The sequence below is a fragment of the Saccostrea cucullata genome, unplaced genomic scaffold (assembly GCF_032062105.1).
Source record: "Saccostrea cucullata isolate Sc308-1 unplaced genomic scaffold, CSIRO_AGI_Scuc_v1 ctg13067, whole genome shotgun sequence".
In the NCBI taxonomy this organism is placed as follows: Eukaryota; Metazoa; Mollusca; class Bivalvia; order Ostreida; family Ostreidae; genus Saccostrea; species Saccostrea cuccullata.
In genome coordinates, this window is record NW_026931592.1 from 23,838 (window position 1) to 47,009 (window position 23,172).

The 23,172-nt window shown below is 31.5% G+C and overlaps 1 protein-coding gene across 1 annotated transcript in view; it reads left to right on the forward strand.

The window, feature by feature from the left end:
* The window catches only part of LOC134233085 (microfibril-associated glycoprotein 4-like), a 33,420-nt gene extending 19,841 nt beyond the window's left edge, over nucleotides 1-13,579 (forward strand). Inside the window, exon 6 of the mRNA XM_062715079.1 lies at nucleotides 13,335-13,579. Coding sequence (XP_062571063.1) covers nucleotides 13,335-13,579 — 245 coding nt within the window. The remainder of the gene's footprint in view (nucleotides 1-13,334) is intronic.
* Nucleotides 13,580-23,172: the final 9,593 nt, after the last annotated feature.

The window sequence follows — 23,172 nt, forward strand, 5'->3', positions numbered from 1 at the left end:
TCTGATTGTACATACCAGGACTTTGAAGTCGAAATCAAAAAAGATGTTTGAGTTTCTAATTGGCAATATCTATCTGGGTTTTAGAGACCAGGTCTTCCAACAATGTATTATGATTCCCATGTGTACCAATTGCACTTCGTTTTTATCTGATCTGTTTTTGTATTCATATGAAGCAGAATTTACGCAGAATCATATGAATGAAAAGAAGAAAACACTTCCCGTAACCTTCAACTCGACGTTTCGATATATCGATGACATATTGTCAATTAACAATGGTCTTTTCCATTCCTATGTCGATACGATTTATCCTTGTGAGCTTGGGATAAAAGATAAATTGTTAATAGACAATACGTGGTCGATATATCTAAATGTTTGGTTGCAAGCCACAGCAAGCGTTTTCGTTTTTCACACATAACATATTGCACAAATTCTGCTTTATATGAATGCAGGAATAGGTCTGCTTATAACTGCGCAATTGGTATCTATAGGTATTCCAACATATTGAAGGAATACCTGGTCTCCAAAGAGGACATAGATATTGTCAATCAGAAACTCGAGTATCTTTAAATTTTTATGTTGACTTTAGAGTCCTTGTATGTACAACGAGAATGTATTTTAACAAAGTAATTTTACAAACGACCAATGACAAGGTAAATAAAATAAAAAAGGTCACTTATCGTATTTATAAAACATTATTGAATGCGATTTCTTTAAAATTTATACCCTAAATCCAAATTTGTAAACTCAACGTTAACACTTGGCCATACTCTCAAATATTATTAGGGTCTTCCGTCTTCAGCGGAAGACCCTTCTATTATTCTTCGGTTTCTTTTTTACCTTTATTAGGGTCTTCCGTCTCCAACGGAAGACCCTTCTATTATTGTAATGTTTCTTTTTCTTATTATTATTTTTTTTCCTACACTGATATCTCAGTAACGGTACAGTGGATCTATATGAAACTTTCGGTGATGAAAGGAAACATTTATGGCTCAATCCAATACCTTCACTTTTTTTAATTTTACTTCCGGTCGTGAAATATGACGTAATTTCTACAATTTTTGTCCGTCCTTCATTGAGAATACTACGCAAAATAGAGATTTGAAATTTTCAGGTATGATTAAATGTGAACTCTACATTTGTAACAGGCTTTTAAATTTTTAAGAAGTTTTTTAAATTTTTCAAATTTTTAATTTAAATTTTTCAAAAAAATTTTTTTAATCCAATTTCAATTTTTTTTATATCATCAAATAGATCTTGGCTAGCACTTTCCAAAAATGTATTTGTTTTGTATGTGAGTACAAAAATGAACATTTTATAAGCTCAGGTGTGTTTTGACATTAGAGTGCAAATGTACTTTTAGAACTTTTCTTTTAAAAATTCATATCTTTTTTATTTATTGACCGATTTCTAATTTTTTTACACCATCAAATACATCTTTTCAAGACCTTTCCAACGGTATATATCTTTTTATTGTACGTGTAATAATGAAGAAAATATAAGCTCAGGTAAGTTAGCCTTTCATTTTGACAGGACATGTCAAATTCATTATCAAGGATCCTTGCGGTTAGACGGTACTCTTTAGATCTCTTTGATCTTTGGTGGAAATCCTTTGATGTATGTAAAACGTCATATCTCGCTCATTTCTTGACCGATTTTAAAAACTTTTAAACCATCAAATAGATCTTTTCAAGACCTTTCCAACGGTATATATCTTGTGATTTTTAATGCACTAATTAAGAAACAATTACCTCAGGTATATTAGCATGCTGTTTTGACAGAACATGTCAAACTCATTGTGAAGGACGCTTGCGGTTGGTGAGAATGACTGTACTTTATGATCTTTAGCTTGTGTCCTCTGATATACACAAAAATTATTTCACAGTGTAATAGGAAATTCTCAAAGGTCAAATATAATGAAATTGAAACAATTTAAATTTTTTAATTTTGTTTTAAATTGCTTTCTAAGGTAAAATAAGAACTATTATTGCATATTTAAGGATTGAAAACATAAGACCACATAATTGAAAGGTCAAAAATTGTGACTTTTAATCAATTAAATTTTTTCAAAATATTGAAATGGTTCCTAAATGATACATCTGCATTTTAAAAGATCGATAACAACATATGGTGATTTTTGAAATTTTTCAAATGACAAATAGAATGCAATTTAAATGGTTTAAAATTTTCAAAAATTTGAATTGCTCCCAAATGTCGAATACTTCATTTGTATTTTGACGGATATAGAAGATCATACAACGTGTTTTGAAATATTTCAAAGGTCTAATAGAGTGAGTTTTAAACAATTTAAAAATTTCAAAAAAATTAAATTGCTTCTAAATGTAAAACCAAGTATTATATATGTATTGTGACAAATAGATAACAGCATACAATGTGTTTTGAAACATCTCAGAGGTCAAATAAAGTGTGATTTAAACGATTTAAATTTTTCAAAAAATTTAAATTGATTCTAAATGTATAATCAAGTACTATATTTGTATTGAGACAGATGGAGAACATCAGAAAATGTGTTTTGAAATCTCTCAAAGGTCAAATTGAGTGAGATTTAATCGATTTAAATTTTTCAAAAAATTTAAATCGCTTCCAAATGTAAAATTAAATACTATATCTGTGTTACGACAGAGGGAGATCAATTTACAATGTGTTTTGAAATTTCTCAGAGGCCGAATAAAGCTAGATTTAAACGATTTAAATTTTTCAAAAAATTTAAATTTCATCCAAATGAAAATTCAAAGATGAAATTTGTATTTTGACAGATGGAGAACACCAAACAATGTGTTTTGAAATCTCTCAAAGGTCAAATTGAATGAGATTTAAACGATTTAAATTTTTTGAAAAATTTAAATTGCTTACAAATGTAACAAAATGTACACAAGTGTATTTTGGCAGATAGACAACATCAGACAATGTGTTTTGAAATCTGATATAGCGCTTGATATTACATTTAGAAGCAATTTAAATTTTTTGAAAAATTTAAATCGTTTAAATCTCACTCTATTTGATCTCTGAGAGGTTTCAAAACACATTGTATGATGTTCTCTATCTGTCGCAATACATATATATTACTTGATTTTACATTTGGAAGCAATTTAAATTTTTTGAAAAATTTAAATCGTTTAAATCTCACTCTCTTTGACCTCTGGGAAGTTTCTAAACACATTGTATGATGTTCTCTATCTGTTGCAATACATATATAGTACTTGATTTTACATTTGAAAGCAATTTAAATTTTTCAAAAAATTTAAATTGTTTAAATCTTACTTAATTTGACCTCTGAGAGGTTTCAAAACACATTGTATGATGTTCTCTATCTGTTGCAATCCATATATAGTACTTGATTTTACATTTGGAAGCAATTTAAATTTTTTGAAAAATTTAAATCGTTTAAATCCTACTTAATTTGACCTCTGAGAGGTTTCAAAACACATTGTATGTTGTTTTCTATCTGTCACAATACATATATAGTACTTGATTTTACATATGGAAGCAATTTAAATTTTTTGAAAAATTTAAATCGTTTAAATCTCACTCTATTTGGCCTCTGGGAAGTTTCTAAACACATTGTATGATGTTCTCTATTTGTTGCAATACATATATAGTACTTGATTTTACATTTGGAAGCAATTAAATTTTTTTTGAAAAATTTAAATCGTTTCAATCTTACTTAATTTGACCTCTGAGAGGTTTCAAAACATATTGTATGATGTTCTCTATCTGTCACAATACATATATAGTACTTGATTATACATTTGGAAGCAATTTGAATTTTTTGAAAAATTTAAATCGTTTAAATCTCTCTCTACTTGAACTCTGAGATGTGTCAAAACACATTGTATGACGTTCTCTATCTCTTGCAATGCATATATAGTACAGTACCGACCGGACACAACCTAACACCAGAGCGAACCCGGAGCGGACCCCGGGTTCGCTTCACGGGTTCGCTCGGGGTCCGCTTCGGGTTCGCTTTCAGAAATTTTGGGACCGCTCCGGGTGCGCTTTGGGTGCGCTCCGGGTTCGCTCCGCGTTCGCTCGGGGTCAGCTCTGGGTCCGCTAGAGCGAACCCGGTGTTCGCTTCCTGGAACCGCTTTACGCACTGATGCGTGAAGCGGACCCCGCTTTAATCTCACCGCCAGTAAGCTCCGCCCCTTGTATATTCCAATACAATAATGGTATTGTGGATCGATCATTGTTGTTTATGCGAGGATGCGGACATGTACACTGTACATGTAAACAGTGAGATTATGGAGAACGTTGATAAATTTTCTAAAATTAAACTGTTTATTCGACGTAGACTTACATGTACATGAATAACTGATTTCCTTGATTTCTCTATCCCTGAGAAATTCAAACTAATTTAACAGCGAGTTATAAGGCTTTTATTTTTCTTAAGTTATAACGAGAAAACAAAAAAGAAGAGGAAGAAAAGAGTGTTAAATTGATTTTCAGTGTATCGGATGGTGTACAAGTGAAACTGACGAAAGAAATGTAAACTGAATACGTTTTAAATTCATGCTTTATATACATAGTTTAAAAATACATTTGTTATTCCTTACGCTTTGCTACATCGTAGTTTGAATGTTTACTAAACACGTGAATTATGATATCGCATCAGTAAATTACATGTAACCTTTTGTACATCTGATATATTTAGATTTCATTTATAGTAGTTACACATTAAAAGTTCGTAATAAATATTTACCGGACATTTTCTAAAAAAAAATTACACTGTATATTAAGTGCTTTTTCAATTTTCACGGTCAAAATTTTGGAGCGAGAATGATTTTTATCAGAATAAAGAAAAAGGCAAATAATAATCGTTCTCCCGACCTGAGAAGAATATGTTAATATATGCCCCCTATTTCACACACACATTGTCTTTAAAAAATTCTAATTATTTTATTATTTTATTTATGATTTCTCGATGTACATGTTACATTAATTTATTCAAAATTTACATCAAAATTATTGATCTTCTTATTCTTCTTGGGCATGAAAAAAATGCATGTATATAAAAATCTTCCTTCTTGATGTACAGATTGAAGTCATTCCGCCCAAATGGTATTAACAAACTGAATGACTTCACCAGAATGAACGTGAATTAGACCCCATTCCTGATGATAATTAACAAGATTATCCTTTCAATTTAGTGTAACTCTACAATTAGTTTATGTTACCATCTTTCGAACAACCCACATAACTATGCATTGCTAACGCCTTTATTATTTTTTTTTTCCAATAATTAGTCCTAAAACATTTCAAAATTTATAATAGATCATAATTCATACGTTTAAATATCTCTTCTATATTATATTTCTCTGACTATTCTTTGTCAAGTATAGTTACGCCATTTTGAGAGAATGAAACAATGTACGATTTACTAAATGTCGTGATTAATTAGCGTAAATAATTCGTTCAATTATTGAAATCGCACTTCACCCGAGTATACCCCGATAAACCAGACATACTTTATAGCGGTTCGGATTTCTTTTTTTATTTAACAGTGTTCATATAAATTTCCAATTCAACTTGAGATGATGAAATTTTACAATAATTGTCGAAGACCAATTAACTATATTTCTTTTCTCCGCTTTTTGTCAGTAAAAATTGTAATATGAATTGATTTCCATTTTTATTCATTGACTGATGTATTTACCCAATTTATTTAATTAATTGTTTTAATAAAAAAGAGCTTAAATATTATATAAATATAAAATACAACCCGGAGAATTAAAATAAATAATATTAAATAATATATTAATTATCACAATAGATAAACACAGCACATTCACACGTTTTACTTTTATGTACAGTGTTTGGATTTATGTCGAATTAAATCAATACGTTCGATCTTATATCCCAATCGACAGATCAGTATCCTATTTTGATTGGTTGATGCACTGGTTGGTTAATCGCTAATCCTGATTGACAGCTCTGTAAAGAAATACCGAACCCGCGTTCGCTCTCTGGGACCGCTACTGAATTGGGGTTCGCTCTCTGGGTCCGCTTCGGGTTCGCTCTGGGTCCGCTACGGGTTCGCTTTGGGTGCGCTCCGGGTTCGCTCGGGGTCAGCCCTAGCGGACCCCGAGCGAACCCGGAGCGGACCCAGAGAGCGAACCCGGGGTCCGCTCCGGGTTCGCTTTCTGTTAGGTTGTGTCCGGTCGGTACTGTACTTGATTTTACATTTGGAAGCAATTTAAATTTCTTGAAAAATTTAAATCGTTTAAAACTTACGTAATTTGACCTCTGAGAGGTTTCAATACATATTGTCTGATGTTCTTTATCTGTCACAATACATATATAGTACTTGATTTTACATTTGGAAGCAATTTGAATTTTTTGAAAAATTTAAATCGTTTAAATCTCACTCAATTTGACCTCTGAGAGGTTTCAAAACACATTGTATGATGTTCTCTATCTGTTGCAATACATATATAGTACTTGATTTTACATTTGGAAGCAATTTAAATTTTTTGAAAAATTTAAATCGTTTAAATCTTACTTAATTTGACCTCTGAGAGGTTTCAAAACACATTGTATGATGTTTTCTATCTGTTGCAATACATATATAGTACTTGATTTTACATTTGGAAGCAATTAAATTTTTTTAGAAAATTTAAATCGTTTAAATCTTACTTAATTTGACCTCTGAGAGGTTTCAAAACATATTGTATGATGTTCTCTATCTGTCACAATACATATATAGTACTTGAATTTACATTTGGAAGCAATTTAAATTTTTTGAAAATTTAAATCGTTTAAATCCTACTAAATTTGACCTCTGAGAAGTTTCAAAACACATTGTATGAAGTTCTCTATCTGTCACAATGCATATATAGTACTTGATTTTACATTTGGAAGCAATTTAAATTTTTTGAAAAATTTAAATCGTTTAAATCTCACTCTATTTGACCTCTGAGAAGTTTCAAAACACATTGTATGATGTTCTCTATCTCTTGCAATGCATATATAGTACTTGATTTTACATTTGGAAGCAATTTAAATTTCTTGAAAAATTTAAATTGTTTAAAACTTACTTAATTTGACCTCTGAGAGGTTTCAAAACAAATTTTATGATGTTCTCTATCTGTTGCAATACATATGTAGTACTTGATTTTACATTTGGGAGCAATTTGAATTTTTTGAAAATTTTAAATCGTTTAAATCTTACTTAATTTGACCTCTGAGAGGTTTCAAAACACATTGTATGATGTTTTTTATCTGTCACAATATATATGTAGTACATAATCTTACATTTGGAAGCAATTTAAATTATTAAAAAAATTTAAATCTTTTAAATCTCACTCTATTTGACCTCTGAGAGGTTCCAAACACATTGTATGATGCTCTGTATATCTCACAATACAAATATAGTACTTGATTTTAAATTTTGGAAGTAATTTTTTCAAAATTTAAATCGTTTAAATCTCACTTTATTTAACATTTGAGCGATTTAAAAAACACATTGTTTGATGAATTCTATTCGTCACAAAAATATAGCCCTCGATTTTTAAAAGAAATTAAATTGTTTAAGTGATATTTTATTTGACCTTAAAGAGATTTTGGAACATTAAGTTTTATGTTCTCCATCTGTCCAAATACAAATTTACACAAATCAATATCAATTACCTAAAAAACATTATTCTGAATGAAAATCCCAGTCAAAATCTTATCTCATTTCATCAAATATTGGACGGAAGACCCACTCGTTGCTCGCAACGAGATCGTATCTAGTTATTATTATTATTATTATTATTATTATTTTTATTCTTTTTTCTTCTTACAAAATTTGTGCAGACGATTTCTCGGAGATGGCTCGTTCGATTTGCTTCAAATTTTCACAGTCGATGCGTTTTCATCTGAAGTTAATTCCGGCAAATTTTTTTTTGGAAATTCACTTCCGGTCGGGAGTTATCGCCCTTTGATCAAAATTTGGAGGACCTCCTTGTCTGTGATGGAACTCAAAAACGGCTCAAGCTAGAAAGCTGAAATTTTTAGTGATGATAGAGGACATGTTGCCACGTTGCAACATGGTCAGGATATTTTCCGGAAGTGCCTAGTATGGAAGCTCGGTAGGGGTCAAAATTTAGGACACGTTTTATGAGTGATTTTTTGAGACATTTTGTATCATATCTTTTAAAATATAAATATTTTGTTAAAACATACTGAACAACATTTGTGCAAAATATCAAGATCTTTAATATGATATCAAGAAAAATGTGCTGACTCATCAAATTAAGGGCTGAAAGGGGCCAACAGTTTTTATTCAATAACTTTTGAAAAGTCAATATTTTGTAATACATTACTGAAGCAAAGATATTCATCTCAACCATCTACAACTATATATTATGATTTCCATGTCGTATGGTACATAATTAGGGGCCACAAGGGGCCAGAATGCTAAATCTTTGATGCTTTATATCTCGAAAGGGAGAAATATTTTGATAAGCAATATTGAACAAAAGTTGTTCAAAATAATGTTCTAAACAATATGCAACCTTTCATTTTTTGCTAAACGTCCCCATTAAGGAGTTGAAGGGTTGGCCCCTAAAAATTTCTTTTTCTAATATCTCAAAAAAGAAAAAGAATTTCTGAACAATTGTTGAACACAAAGTGTTCAAAATCTTAAGATCTTTAAGATGAGATCCCGAAAAAGGGGCTGGGCACTCGAATTAGGGGCCAAGAGGGGCCAAAAGTCTTCAATCGATAACTCTTTATCGGTTAATATTTTGTAATACATTACTGAAGCAAAGATGTTCATCTCAACCATCTACAACTATGTATTATGATTTCCATGTCGTATGGTACATAATTAGGGGCCACAAGGGGCCAGAATGCTAAATCTTTGATGCTTTATATCTCGAAAGGGAGAAATATTTTGATAAGCAATATTGAACAAAAGTTGTTCAAAATAATGTTCTAAACAATATGCAACCTTTCATTTTTTGCTAAACGTCCCCATTAAGGAGTTGAAGGGTTGGCCCCTAAAAATTTCTTTTTCTAATATCTCAAAAACGAAAAAGAATTTCTGAACAATTGTTGAACACAAAATGTTCAAAATCTAAAGAGTTTTAAGATGAGATCCAGAAAAAGGGGCTGGGCACTCGAATTAGGGGCCAAGAGGGGCCAAAAGTCTTCAATCAATAACTCTTTATCGGTTAATATTTTGTGATACATAACTGAAGCAAAGATGTTCATCTCAACAATCTACAACTATATATTATGATTTCCATGTCGTATGGTACATAATTAGGGGCCACAAGGGGCCAGAAAGCTAAATCTTTGATGCTTTATATCTCGAAAGGGAGAAATATTTTGATAAGCAATATTGAACAAAAGTTGTTCAAAATAATGTTCTTAACAATACGCAACCTTTCATTTTTTGCTAAACGTCCCCATTAAGGAGTTGAAGGGTTGGCCCCTAAAAATTTCTTTTTCTAATATCTCAAAAACGAAAAAGAATTTCTGAACAATTGTTGAACACAAAATGTTCAAAATCTTAAGATCTTTAAGATGAGATCCCGAAAAAGGGGCTGGGCACTCGAATTAGGGGCCAAGAGGGGCCAAAAGTCTTCAATCGATAACTCTTTATCGGTTAATATTTTGTAATACATTACTGAAGCAAAGATGTTCATCTCAACCATCTACAACTATATATTATGATTTCCATGTTGTATGGTACATAATTAGGGGCCACAAGGGGCCAGAATGCTAAATCTTTGATGCTTTATATCTCGAAAGGGAGAAATATTTTGATAAGCAATATTGAACAAAAGTTGTTCAAAATAATGTTCTAAACAATATGCAACCTTTCATTTTTTGCTAAACGTCCCCATTAGGGAGTTGAAGGGTTGGCCCCTAAAAATTTCTTTTTCTAATATCTCAAAAACGAAAAAGAATTTCTGAACAATTGTTGAACACAAAATGTTCAAAATCTTAAGATCTTTAAGATGAGATCCCGAAAAAGGGGCTGGGCACTCGAATTAGGGGCCAAGAGGGGCCAAAAGTCTTCAATCAATAACTCTTTATCGGTTAATATTTTGTAATACATTACTGAAGCAAAGATGTTCATCTCAACCATATACAACTATATATTATGATTTCCTTATCATATAGTACATAATTAGGGGCCAGAATGCTAAATCTTTGATGCTTTATATCTCGAAAGGGAGAAATATTTTGATAAGCAATATTGAACAGAAGTTGTTCAAAATAATGTTCTAAACAATATGCAACCTTTCATTTTTTGCTAAACGTCCCCATTAGGGAGTTGAAGGGTTGGCCCCTAAAAATTTCTTTTTCTAATATCTCAAAAACGAAAAAGAATTTCTGAATAATTGTTGAACACAAAATGTTCAAAATCTTAAGATCTTTCAGATGATATCCCGAAAAAGGGGCTGGGCACTCGAATTAGGGGCCAAGAGGGGCCAAAAGTCTTCAATCGATAACTCTTTATCGGTTAATATTTTGTAATACATTACTGAAGCAAAGATGTTCATCTCAACCATCTACAACTATGTATTATGATTTCCATGTCGTATGGTACATAATTAGGGGCCACAAGGGGCCAGAATGCTAAATCTTTGATGCTTTATATCTCGAAAGGGAGAAATATTTTGATAAGCAATATTGAACAAAAGTTGTTCAAAATAATGTTCTAAACAATATGCAACCTTTCATTTTTTGCTAAACGTCCCCATTAAGGAGTTGAAGGGTTGGCCCCTAAAAATTTCTTTTTCTAATATCTCAAAAAAGAAAAAGAATTTCTGAACAATTGTTGAACACAAAATGTTCAAAATCTTAAGATCTTTAAGATGAGATCCCGAAAAAGGGGCTGGGCACTCGAATTAGGGGTCAAGAGGGGCCAAAAGTCTTCAATCGATAACTCTTTATCGGTTAATATTTTGTAATACATTACTGAAGCAAAGATGTTCATCTCAACCATCTACAACTATGTATTATGATTTCCATGTCGTATGGTACATAATTAGGGGCCACAAGGGGCCAGAATGCTAAATCTTTGATGCTTTATATCTCGAAAGGGAGAAATATTTTGATAACAATATTGAACAAAAGTTGTTCAAAATAATGTTCTAAACAATATGCAACCTTTCATTTTTTGCTAAACGTCCCCATTAAGGAGTTGGAAGGGTTGGCCCCTAAAAGTTTCTTTTTCTAATATCTCAAAAACGAAAAAGAATTTCTGAAACAATTGTTGAACACAAAATGTTCAAAATCTTAAGATCTTTAAGATGAGATCCCGAAAAAGGGGCTGGGCACTCGAATTAGGGGCCAAGAGGGGCCAAAAGTCTTCAATCGATAACTCTTTATCGGTTAATATTTTGTAATACATTACTGAAGCAAAGATGTTCATCTCAACCATCTACAACTATATATTATGATTTCCTTGTCGTATAGTACATAATTAGGGGCCACAAGGGGCCAGAATGCTAAATCTTTGATGCTTTATATCTCGAAAGGGAGAAATATTTTGATAAGCAATATTGAACAGAAGTTGTTCAAAATAATGTTCTAAACAATATGCAACCTTTCATTTTTTGCTAAACGTCCCCATTAAGGAGTTGAAGGGTTGTCCCCTAAAAGTTTCTTTTTCTAATATCTCAAAAACGAAAAAGAATTTCTGAACAATTGTTGAACACAAAATGTTCAAAATCTTAAGATCTTTATATGATATGAAAAAAGAGGGCCGATTCCTAAAATTAGGGGCCGTTAGGGACAAAAGGCCGATTTTTTAAAGACTTTAATGTTCAATGTCTTTTTACAGATTGTGGTAAATCATTATTTTAGAATGAAAATCGCAATCAAAATCTTATCTCATCTCATCAAGAATTGGACGGAAGACCCACTCGTTGCTCGCAACGAGATCTCATCTAGTTATTATTATTATTATTAATATTATTATTATACCTCATTATAATTATTCTAAACAACACAGTATCTGATTGATTCTAGAGTATCATGTGATCAGGCCTTAAAACTTCATATTTTACGGTTGTTGGCATGCTTTTCATCATATTCCACCTATTCGGGTACCAAGTGCATTTTCCCAACACATTTGTCGTTCGTTGAGAGAAAACTCCCAAGAGTAGTGGACGTCACAATAGCATGGTTTACGTAAGAAAATCGATGATTAGTAATGTGTCAAAGGGTTTCTGTATTGAAAGTGAATTTGAGAGTTGTGCAGAATTTGAAAGTTTGAAAGTTTTTGCTTGTTTCGTTATAATAAACAATTCATTGCATGAGCGTCGGAAGGAAATTGAAGGGGGGGGGGGCTAATTGAAAGTGGGGAGGGGGCTAAATCAACGAAAAAAGTAAATGCAAGCTTCAATGCTTATATTATGTCTATCTTTGAAAGAAAGGGGGCGGGCTAAGGCCCTCTGGCGCCCCCGGTTCCGATGCCTATGCAGTCAGTTGTAAAACTATACCCGGTCGAAATGTTACGTAACTAGCACAACGTGACGTCATATGCGTGGCATCAACGTCACGTGTAACAGAGAAACACATTAATAAACCACAGACAATACGTAAATTTTTCATCGAAGTGTTTAATTCCTTACATAGTCTATTGGATGATACCTCGTTAGTACATTTCATACTTGAGTCGGCTTCCCCTCGCCAGGTACTTGTATGAAAGAAGAAGGTACACTTTAAGCTTTATTGTGCCCTAAAAATTTAATGTTCTGAAAAAGTTATGAAATTGGATTTAACGAGAGTTGAGTGGATGCATATGATAAATCATTAAATAATATGGCATAAAGGAGGACCGTTCTGGAAATATTATTAATTTGGTACATTTTTAAGTTAAATGCAGAAAAACCTCAGAGTGATTAATTTCTGTGCTTATTTTCCTTTAGAAAATAGTGTCTGCCACCGTCGCCCACTTTAATTTTTGGATACATTATGTAAACTGCTTTGAAAAAGCAAATATTTCAAAATCTTTGTGGGCGACGGTGGCAGAGTATGTTTTCTGAAAGAAAATATCACTAAAAATGATGTGTTCTGCAACTTTTTAAGAAAATACGGGAAAATGCAATAGTTAATGACGTCACAGTAAGCATTTAGAATGTGATATGAGCAAAACGGCTTGAGTATTCTTTTTGCATGGGATTCCTATGAATAAGAATGAATAAATTTTGATTTTTTATATCACTTTCATATTTTATAAAGAAAAAAAAACAGGTCTTAATTTGTATTGAAACTATACCTTGTTTTTTACTAACCAGGTACCATCCCGTACCCTGTCACTAAAAGACTTTGTAACTAATGATACCATCTATGTTATCAATGTTTTGTTGCAGGTGACAGTTTTACTTATCATAATGGGATGGGATTCAGCACGAAAGACCAGGACAACGACTCCTGGAGTAATAACTGTGCAGTAGTAAATCACGGCGCCTGGTGGTACACCTATTGTTACGACTCAAACCTAAACGGAGAGTACGCCCAGCGTAATGTTACTGGTGATCAGTACATGACATGGCATCACTGGAAAGAAAAGGAGGCCCTACGAAAGACAGTGTTGATGATTAGAAACAACGATTAGGGCAGAGAAAAAAAATCAGTTTTAATATGATTAAAATTCATCATAACATACTAAGGACTAAATCATTGAAAAGCGTCTTTTGCTTCTTTCTGAGCACCGAGGACATCATTTATCGAACAGCCCTCGTAAGAAGTTTTCAAGAAACCGATACAGCACTCCTTTTTGAATTAAGTCTTCTATTCCCTATCACAGTGACAGTGTTTAATTAAGGTTTACATAAATGACAAGCTATGGTAGCACTACTTCTTAGACAAAATTATGCATTGCATTTTTTTAGAGTAACTTTGTACTTCCATCCTGATGTTTTAGGTTGTCTTTCAATTGAATTGTTTCAAAGACTTTTGAATTTTATTTATGTTCGTTATTTCCATTTTTTGGAGTGTTGTGGATAATTTGCTTTTTTCTCATTTATAACAAAACTGTATGCATAGTATAGATGTTTAAACATGACTGCGTGCAAATGAAACATAATTTGCAACATATTAATCTGACAACAAGTTTCTTTTTAATTTTTGTAGAATATGTCTTTTAATACATAGTTTTAACTTTTTGGATACAGATTGAAAACAGTATTGGTATTCTGTGTGTGAATATTTTCCACCTTAGTAAGCATTGTTGTAAAGTCATTTAAAATATCTAAGTTGTATAAATGTGATATGCAATACTGAAGGTAGTAAGTGTGAATTCTATGGGTTTGATTGATTGATTGATTATATACCGTTTCACTCTCAGAATATTTATGATATGGAGAAATAACTGCAAATATACACTGTATGCCTTTGAGCAAGAACATTTTGCTAAAACAGATTTTCATTTCTTTTATGTCTAATAAATACATTCTTTTCTGAGACTATTCTACTAAATAATCTTTGTTAAATCTCTATCTCCTTGTTTTGTATGGAAGCGTATTAGTGCCACTTGGACACTTTACTTTTTATAATTTCTACACTTTAATCTGTAAAAGTTACACTTTAATCTGTAACATTTACACTTTACACTTCACTTTTTATAATTTTACACAACTTTAATCTGTAAAAACTTTACCCTTTAATCTGTAAAACTTAGCCTTTAATCTGTAAAATTTACATTTTAAAGTGTAAAATTTACACATCTATCTGTTTAATTCACATAGTTAATTTGAAAACTTCATAATGCTAATTATCACATTTTAAAGCCAACAAATCATGAATCATGCATGATGAAATTTCATTCCTATTTTTTATTTAACAATTAATGCAAAAAATAAGCAAATTAGTATAATTTATTCAAGCAAGACTTTCTTAAAATATTAGTGAAAAGCAAATCGAACACACATGCATATATTCTCAATGAATATGATATTGATTCATCATACGCACATTCGTTTAATGTGCTCAGCAGTTCAATTATTGTAATCATTAATTGTTAATCTACATGCATTACAGGCAATTATTACTTTATAACTGATTTTTTAAATAACCAATCAATATTTTAATTAGTAAAGTATGTACATATATACATGTAAATGATTAAAGAATATGAGTTTATTTTAATTTTAGAACAGCAAAGAAATTCATATCTAATGACGGTTCTTTATTGCTACGTTAAAAAAATGACTGTAATTTCACTGTTATATTTTATATCAGCTAGTTTGCCCACGGTTGATAAGTAAAGACGAAGTTGGCATTCACACCAAGTGGGTTTCCGTTAATTTCCCAAACCATGTTTTAAAAATTGTGAAACTATTTTTAAAATGAATTTTCACTATTTATATATAAGGTATATTTTGAAAAGACGTTAATGGTTATTTAACAATCAAGTTCTATGATAAACGTGATGACTAACTTCGTCAATTCCCTTACTTATGCAGCAGTATACCTTCATCATCTGCATACGGAGTTTATATATCTCAATTGATTCTATACGCAAGAGCATGCACGACGTATGGACAATTTCTAAAACGAGGTAAATTGACAAACAAATTGATGAAACAAGAATTTTAGCTGTCTCTTTTAAAGTCATAATTTCGTAAGTTCTATGTTCGATACAACAACCTTGTCAGCAAATACAATTTATCATTATCATTTATCATTGCGTCAAATGCTGACTGAAGTTTTCCATACTAATTGCTAGTCAATTATTTAATTGAATTGACGCCAGGTTTTTCCGTCATTACCCGATCATAACAAGGAGCACACGGTGAGTATGACGAACTGAGTAGTTTTATATAATATGATGACGGACTGAGTGGCTTTTTATTATATAAATATTGCATGCAGTTGAGTGTACCATTTAAAATTTTCACCCTAAGAAAACCATTATCAACCGAGGCGAAGCCGAGGTTGACAATGGTTTTCAAGGGGTGAAAATTGTCAATGTTACACTCAACTTCATGCAATATTCATTATATTATGCTGAATGTTTTATACAAATACATATAACAGTGAACCGTGCGCGCATAAATTCTGCGCAGTCGCTATTTTTGGAATATCACCCGTCGTCAAGCACTGTTGACTGTTGCTACGCTGGAGGGCGTGGCTTCATTATTCAGCTGGTAATAGTGTTTTTTAATAAATGTTTCTCGACCAATCAGATTCAACTATTTTACATGAAAGTATGATATGTTATGGACTGAGTCATTTTCAAGGTGTCGCATTATCTTATCAGAAAATCTTTGAATATCTATGATATTTTGTCATACATTTAGACAAAATTTGTTGCTTACGGGCGTTTCAAAAACAAAAAGATGGTGACAATTTTTATAGATCAGAGAACAAGTACAAAAAAGGAATTGTAATGTGTCTTCAAAACCTATCTATGACCCGCTTAGGCTCTTGAATAGGTATTATGTATTGTATTTTATATACATGACTTTTAAACTTATGATTTCTTAAACCCCATTGACACGAAAAAAAGTCGTTTCTCTGGCTTTCGAAAAAACGTAGGCTCACATGGGGCCAACAGAAAAACCAAAATCAAAACTGATTAAATAACTTAATCTACCGTCGAAATATAGCTGAAATATTGCCGACTCGGCATTAAACCCCATTCAATCAATCAATTATTAGAAATGTGTTAAGTATGAAAACTGTATTTGACGTATGCACTTGACGTGAATATTAAAATTAAAAATGTCTTTATTGCATATATCTTAACAAATCATATGAAATGTAAATCAATCTTTCTAATTTCCTTTCTAATTTCTAATTTTACTATAATTCTCTATAACTACAGTCTGTACCATTTAATGTCAAAATTGATAATTTAAAAATAAATAAAAATAGCGTTACAGAGAAAAATCTCACAAGCTCGTTCGATTTTAAAATTTATCTCAACTAGAACAAATTTATTGGTAACTGAATCACTTGTGAGGCACTATATGCAATTGATAATTGAAGATCATGTGAAAATTCTCCCCTAGCTGTATTAAAAAAAACAGTGGACACCGTTTTGTCTTTTACTTCCAGTTCACTGAGAATAATCGATGATATATCCATTTAGATCTGATTTATCTCCAGGGACACATAAAATTCATGATCAATTAATAAATGTTTCTTGTCAATAAATTTCTACGAACATTTAATACCTTTTATTATTTCTAAATGTTATCAATATCGGGGAAGCATCTTTTCTGAGTCATCTTCAAAATGTTTTAGTGCAATTAAATTGAGAATACACTACAGTGATTAATCTAAAATTGTCGCATTTCAGAATTTTTTTTTGTTTCTCGTGAGTTATTTGTTTTTGGAAAATGAAGGGTTGGTCTTACAAAAATATTTTTTGACTTTCAATCCTTTATTCTCCACACTTTATCGAAGAACAAACGAAATTAAACTAATTTATAAGAAATAATTTATTAGAATTTTCCCATACATTGACATTCTACTGTAGATATTTTCTTTAAGAGTCATGACATGGGCTTTAATACATAATTTGCTGTAAATATCAGTGTAAAGGAAATGGATTTATAATCTTCAGAACTTAAGCTATAATGCCTAAAAAAAATATTTTTGATTATACATATATCCTCAAGGAAAGCAAAGGAAACATCATCTGAGACCCTGATCGATCATAATCGACATCTTTAAGAAAGCTCTAAAGTTTTGTCTGATTAAGTTAGAATTCATAAACACTTCTCAACCACAAGCCAAGGACCAACAAGGACGAAAACTGTTGAAATATTCAGCAACATATCCAAAGGCGATGATCAGTCTCTATTTTATTGGTCAGTTTCTACGTGTTCTAGGCGATACTCACGATGCGGGATACACACAGTGCTTCGACTCCAAAACTTTGATCATTAGCAATGTCGAGAATTCCTCAGTCCCTGATTTTCCTGTCTTGACAAATACTGACATCGGCATGTGTATGATGATTGGTAACAAGTTTACATTATGTCGATAATGTGGATTGGATACAAGAAGAAAAGACATGTCGGCTAAACAAAAGATTTGCTTCACGAAAGATCAGTAATTTCATGACCAAGGGCCGCTCAATTCACGTTATCAGAGAACATTTTCCGAAGGTATTTCTTTTAAATCTTTTAAATAAAAACATATTTTATTAAATCTCAAACGAACTTTATCAATGATTTTGTTTCTTTTAGCACTTGGTTGGCAATTGTCTAAATACTACCTGTACCGAGGATGCCATCTGTATAAACGGTGAATGTGTACAAGCATTAAAAGGTACCAAATGATTTCCAGCATATTTTTGCATAAGAAGGCCCCAAAATTAATAAAATTTATTTTTAATTTTTTGAATTTTAGTTCATCGACTGTTAAACTCGACGATCCTTTTTCCCCCTAGATGCATTTTAGCTTTTACCGCTTTAAACAGATAAGTTCTATAGTTCTAGACAGTCATTCCCGTATAATTCATACAAATGAAAAAACGCTATGTCGCCAATACATTTAGCTATGGTTACTGATATTCAAATTATTCCTTGACCCTTTATGTTAACATATTTTGTCACACAAAAAAACATTAGCTGGTATATTTTTTGATATTTTTTCTCCGAGTATTTAGACAAAAGGAAGCCCGGAATTGTGTAAAAGGCGAAGTCGCCATCGTATACCTTTCAGTTTGAATGTGCATTACCTGTTCGCATTTTGTTCTAAACAAACAAAAATTGTTTTAATTAATGAAGAAACATGTCAAAATCATATAAATGAAACTTTCATTGATAAATGAATAACGATTTTTAAACAAACCTTTGATCATCGCTGTCGCCAAATTTCACCTAACCTACCGTAACATTGTTTGAATATTTTTTAAGATAATACAATATATCGTTAGTACAGCTAAAACTGTGTTTTTGTGTCTAATATATATTAAAACTTTAGCAAAGAATCTTTTTTTAGGCAAATCAATAAAACAGTGTTCAAAACTTTTAAAAATATGGATTTTTTATAATGTCGCATATAAGAACCTAACCTACGTGACCGTGATTGTGAAGAAACAGAGGCTATGTGAAGTAGTATTTCAATGCAGTTGATTGACACCAAATGAGTATGTCTAGTAAACAAAAAACAAATGTAAGGAAAGTTAAACAACAATTCTGAAATAAAGAAATTATTAATGGTTCTAACCTCCGTAACCTCTAACCTACATAACAGAAAATCAACAAAATCTGACGTGTGCATCATTTCAGGTGTTTAAATCTACCAGATAATGCTGGAAGTTTACTCTTTAAGTTGACAACAAAATGGAATATAAAAATCATAATGCGTTTAAAGCATAAAATAAAGGTATTTTTGAAAATATTATGGTAAAAATGGCCTTAACTTAGATGTTTTTGCATATTACAAATAAAAATGATAGTGTTTTTTTTTTCGTCTTGTAAATGTTTAATATTCCGTAATGTGTATGGGCACAAAAAGGTCACCCTTATGTGAACTATCAGCGGTGTACAGGAAAATTATACTCGTTTATACGTAAAACCAGCGATGTTACGGAGGTTGCGTTTTTCTGCAAAAAATGGATTTTTGTGTTTTTAATTGAATTTTTCACATATTATGATATGTAAAATAAGTTTTCTTAAAAATTATGTTGATGTGTGACAGTCACTTCATAATGATTCAATAAATCACTTCATTATTACAAGTTTCAGTAAGGTATTTCGTAACGGAGGTTAAAATTATTTGTTTTGTTTTTTATAAATTAAATGTATTTGCCTTAAAAACGTTAATACAAATATTGTTTATTCTTTTTATACAAATGAATATTGTTTTCTAACTGTTTTTTATTTAAATTCACAATTAGGTAAACGCATTCACACCGATTGTTCGAAACGAAGGTTGTATATTTTGTAACGGAGGTTATAGAAGTTTAAATCTTCACTTTCACATTTGCAGTTAAAAAGACAATAATATATTAATAAATATTTGATTAAGTTGATTGACCCTTTGTTAGCTGAACGACATAAGTTTGTAAAGCCAATAGGAAGTCTAAAATTCGGTTTACTCTTTTTGTAAATTTTCAGAATAACCTCCGTAACGAAACACACTTTTTGGTAAATTGCTTTTAAAAAGAGGGGAACACTGTTTAGTTCTTTTCTTAATTGTGTAAATACATTCTTTTTAAAGTGTGTTTGACACATTTTACAAAGTATTTTTATCTCTTAATCTTCAAAACGAGTTTGTGTAACCTCCGTTACAATTTTGGAGCAATTTGTATATCAACTTTTCTTTAAAAAGTGGTCAATTTATAATCAGATAAGGTCTTTAATTTTCAAGATATATCCTTTTATTTTTCAAATCAAGTGGTCAAGTAATGTAATAATCTGTTTGCTTGGCAATATTCCTACTGGAAAATATTGTTTATTTTATTGTCCAAAAATTCTGTTATCTGGTTTTACACATATTTAGTCAATATTTTTTATGTTTGCAGTTCAGAATTTCTTCTGTCATAATTTAGTAGTATATTGATAAAGCTTCGAAGTTCAATAAAAATTAAAACATGAACAAAGACTTTAAAGACTTTAAAAACTTTACACCGCTTTTTCTGAGTTATAACCTCCATTACGGAGTTCTTGCATGTGGTGAGTTTGAATAGCCATAAAATCTAAATGAAGAAAGATTAACGTGTAAAATTTCATTTTATTAATGAAGGATGTTTACTTTATCAATCAAAATTTTTCGTTAACACCTGCCTACGGTATGATGTTTACACTTCTTAATTCATTCAATACGCTAGCGTAAGAATATTTATTGAATATAATCCATGTTTAAACCAAGGTAAGCTACTGATCATGACAGATAAATTGATCCTTGTTTAAAATCAGCATTTTAATAGTCTTTATGATGACCGTGGTGTTATTTTATTTAAACTGTTTTACGACGGATTTTCCCGTTATTTCCTGATCATGACAAGGAGCACAAGATGGGTCTGAAAGGTCAACAGGGGATGCTCATTCCTCCATGGCACCTGATCCCACCTCTGATGTTTCAGAGGTCTGTGTTTGCTCTGCTCTTATTTTGTATTGTTTTATGGACTTTGAGATTGAATACTGTTCGTTATCTCCATATCCTTCGTTAGTGTTTAATCATATTTAAAAATCCTTCTAGCACTGAATAATGCAATTTTGAAATATATAAAATATTTAAAACACTATGTTTTGCAAAAACTTTGACAATATCAAAAGTGCATGTCTACGTCCAGTGGAAATGTATAATCATTTCAAACAAAACACGAGAAGTTCTTGTTATCATCTTTGATTTCATTTCATTACCAACACAGGCATATTTTATGTTTTTTTTTATTACAGAAATGTTAAAAAATGCTTCCTGTGAGTATTTTTTCCTGAAAATTTATACTATGGATGTAATATATTTAGGGTGTACAATTTGGCGGAAATTCATTTATTCATAAAATCTCATAAGGAGATAAATTTCAGAATCCTACTGAATTTTCCACATGAAAAAGACTGCAGGCTCTGGTACATATTTAACCCCCTTCCCCGCAGTCACGCATTTTAACGCATATATACCATTTCCTATTTCTAACGCAAAATCACGCATATACCGTTTCCCCGCAATCACGCATTTTCATGCACTTTAAAAAGTTCATTTAATCTTAAATTTAATGGCAATTTCCTTCTATTTTATGCTTGCAAAAATCTTAAGAAATAAGAAAAGTTATTTTTGTATAAAAATATTACGTCATAATATTATTTGCGCTTTACTTTAGAGAAACGTGTACCACGCTAAAAGGTGCTTGCGGGGAAATGGTAAATTTCTATTTCTATGACGTGAACATTAAGTGTACGTGGCATAACAGTTCAGTAAGTTGTAAAGAGTTAAGCTGATAAGTTACTAGAATTCAATGATCGAATTTATAGAATTTAAAATCTCAAATTTTTTGTCTTTTATTGAAACAATAAAAACGTTTTATACATTCATTTTCATTTTTAACGGAATCAGAAATGTTGTTCCTGTGTCATGAATTCATTATAAATGATTTTAATTTTGATATTTTGATTTTAAGCATGTGGCAAACAAAGTGGTGGTGGCGCGTGCTATAGAATATTAATTATAACGTCTGATGACCTTTTCTTTGCTTGTCAAGGAATTTTTAGTTCTTAAAAGTGCCCCAATCTGATAATGTATGGTTGTGCTCCCCTCCTCCCACTGAAATTTATTTCTATCGGCCTGAAATACAGAGTTAATTAAAAATTTTTTAATTCTTTTACACGTTAAAAAGAAAAGATCTACAAGGACTGCTCAGACATTTTGAAAAGAGACACAAGCAAGATAGAACAAGATGGAGTGTACGTTATTTACGCTGACACCCGGAGAGAAGTTTTCTGTGACATGACGACAGATGGGGGAGGATGGACGGTGAGGAGTGTGTTTTATTGTCACTGTTATACATCGACAACAGCTGGAGAGAGGTCTACTGTGACATGACGACAGATGGAGGAGGATGAACAGTGAGTAGTGTGTTTTATTGTCACTGTTATAAAATGACAACCTGGAGAGAGGTCTACTGTGACATGACGACATATGGAGGAGGATGAACAGTGAGTAGTGTGTTTTATTGTCACTGTTATACATCGATAATACTTGAAGAAAGGTCTACTGTGACAAACGTCATATTGAGGGGATGGACGGTGAGTAGTTTGTTTAATTGTCAATGTTATACACCGTCAACACCTAGAGAGAGGTCTACTGTGATATGACGACAGATGGAGGAGAATCGAGGTGAGTAGTGTGTTTTATTGTCAATGTTATACATAAAAAGCACCAGGAGAGATGTTTACTGTGACATGACGACAGATAGAGTAGGATGGACGATGAATTTATTTAAATGACACTATTTATATCATCTCAATTTTTTCAATTGAGATGCCAAGTTAATTATTAAAAAAGTTAATTTATCATTTAATCAGTTAAAATCATAAGATAGTAAGGGCCTAGAAAGAGTGAGCAATGGAGATATCATTGATTCCATCGTTTTCTGTAGCCACCTCTGAATGTCTGCTTATCAGGTGCAGTGCACCTAACCATTTAGAGGGAATTGTAAGGTACAGTCGTCAAGTGTTCCAAACATTTGCGTTCTTGAGATAACTTTGCAGGAGATCAAATGAAAATTTGAGAGATCCGAGATCTTTC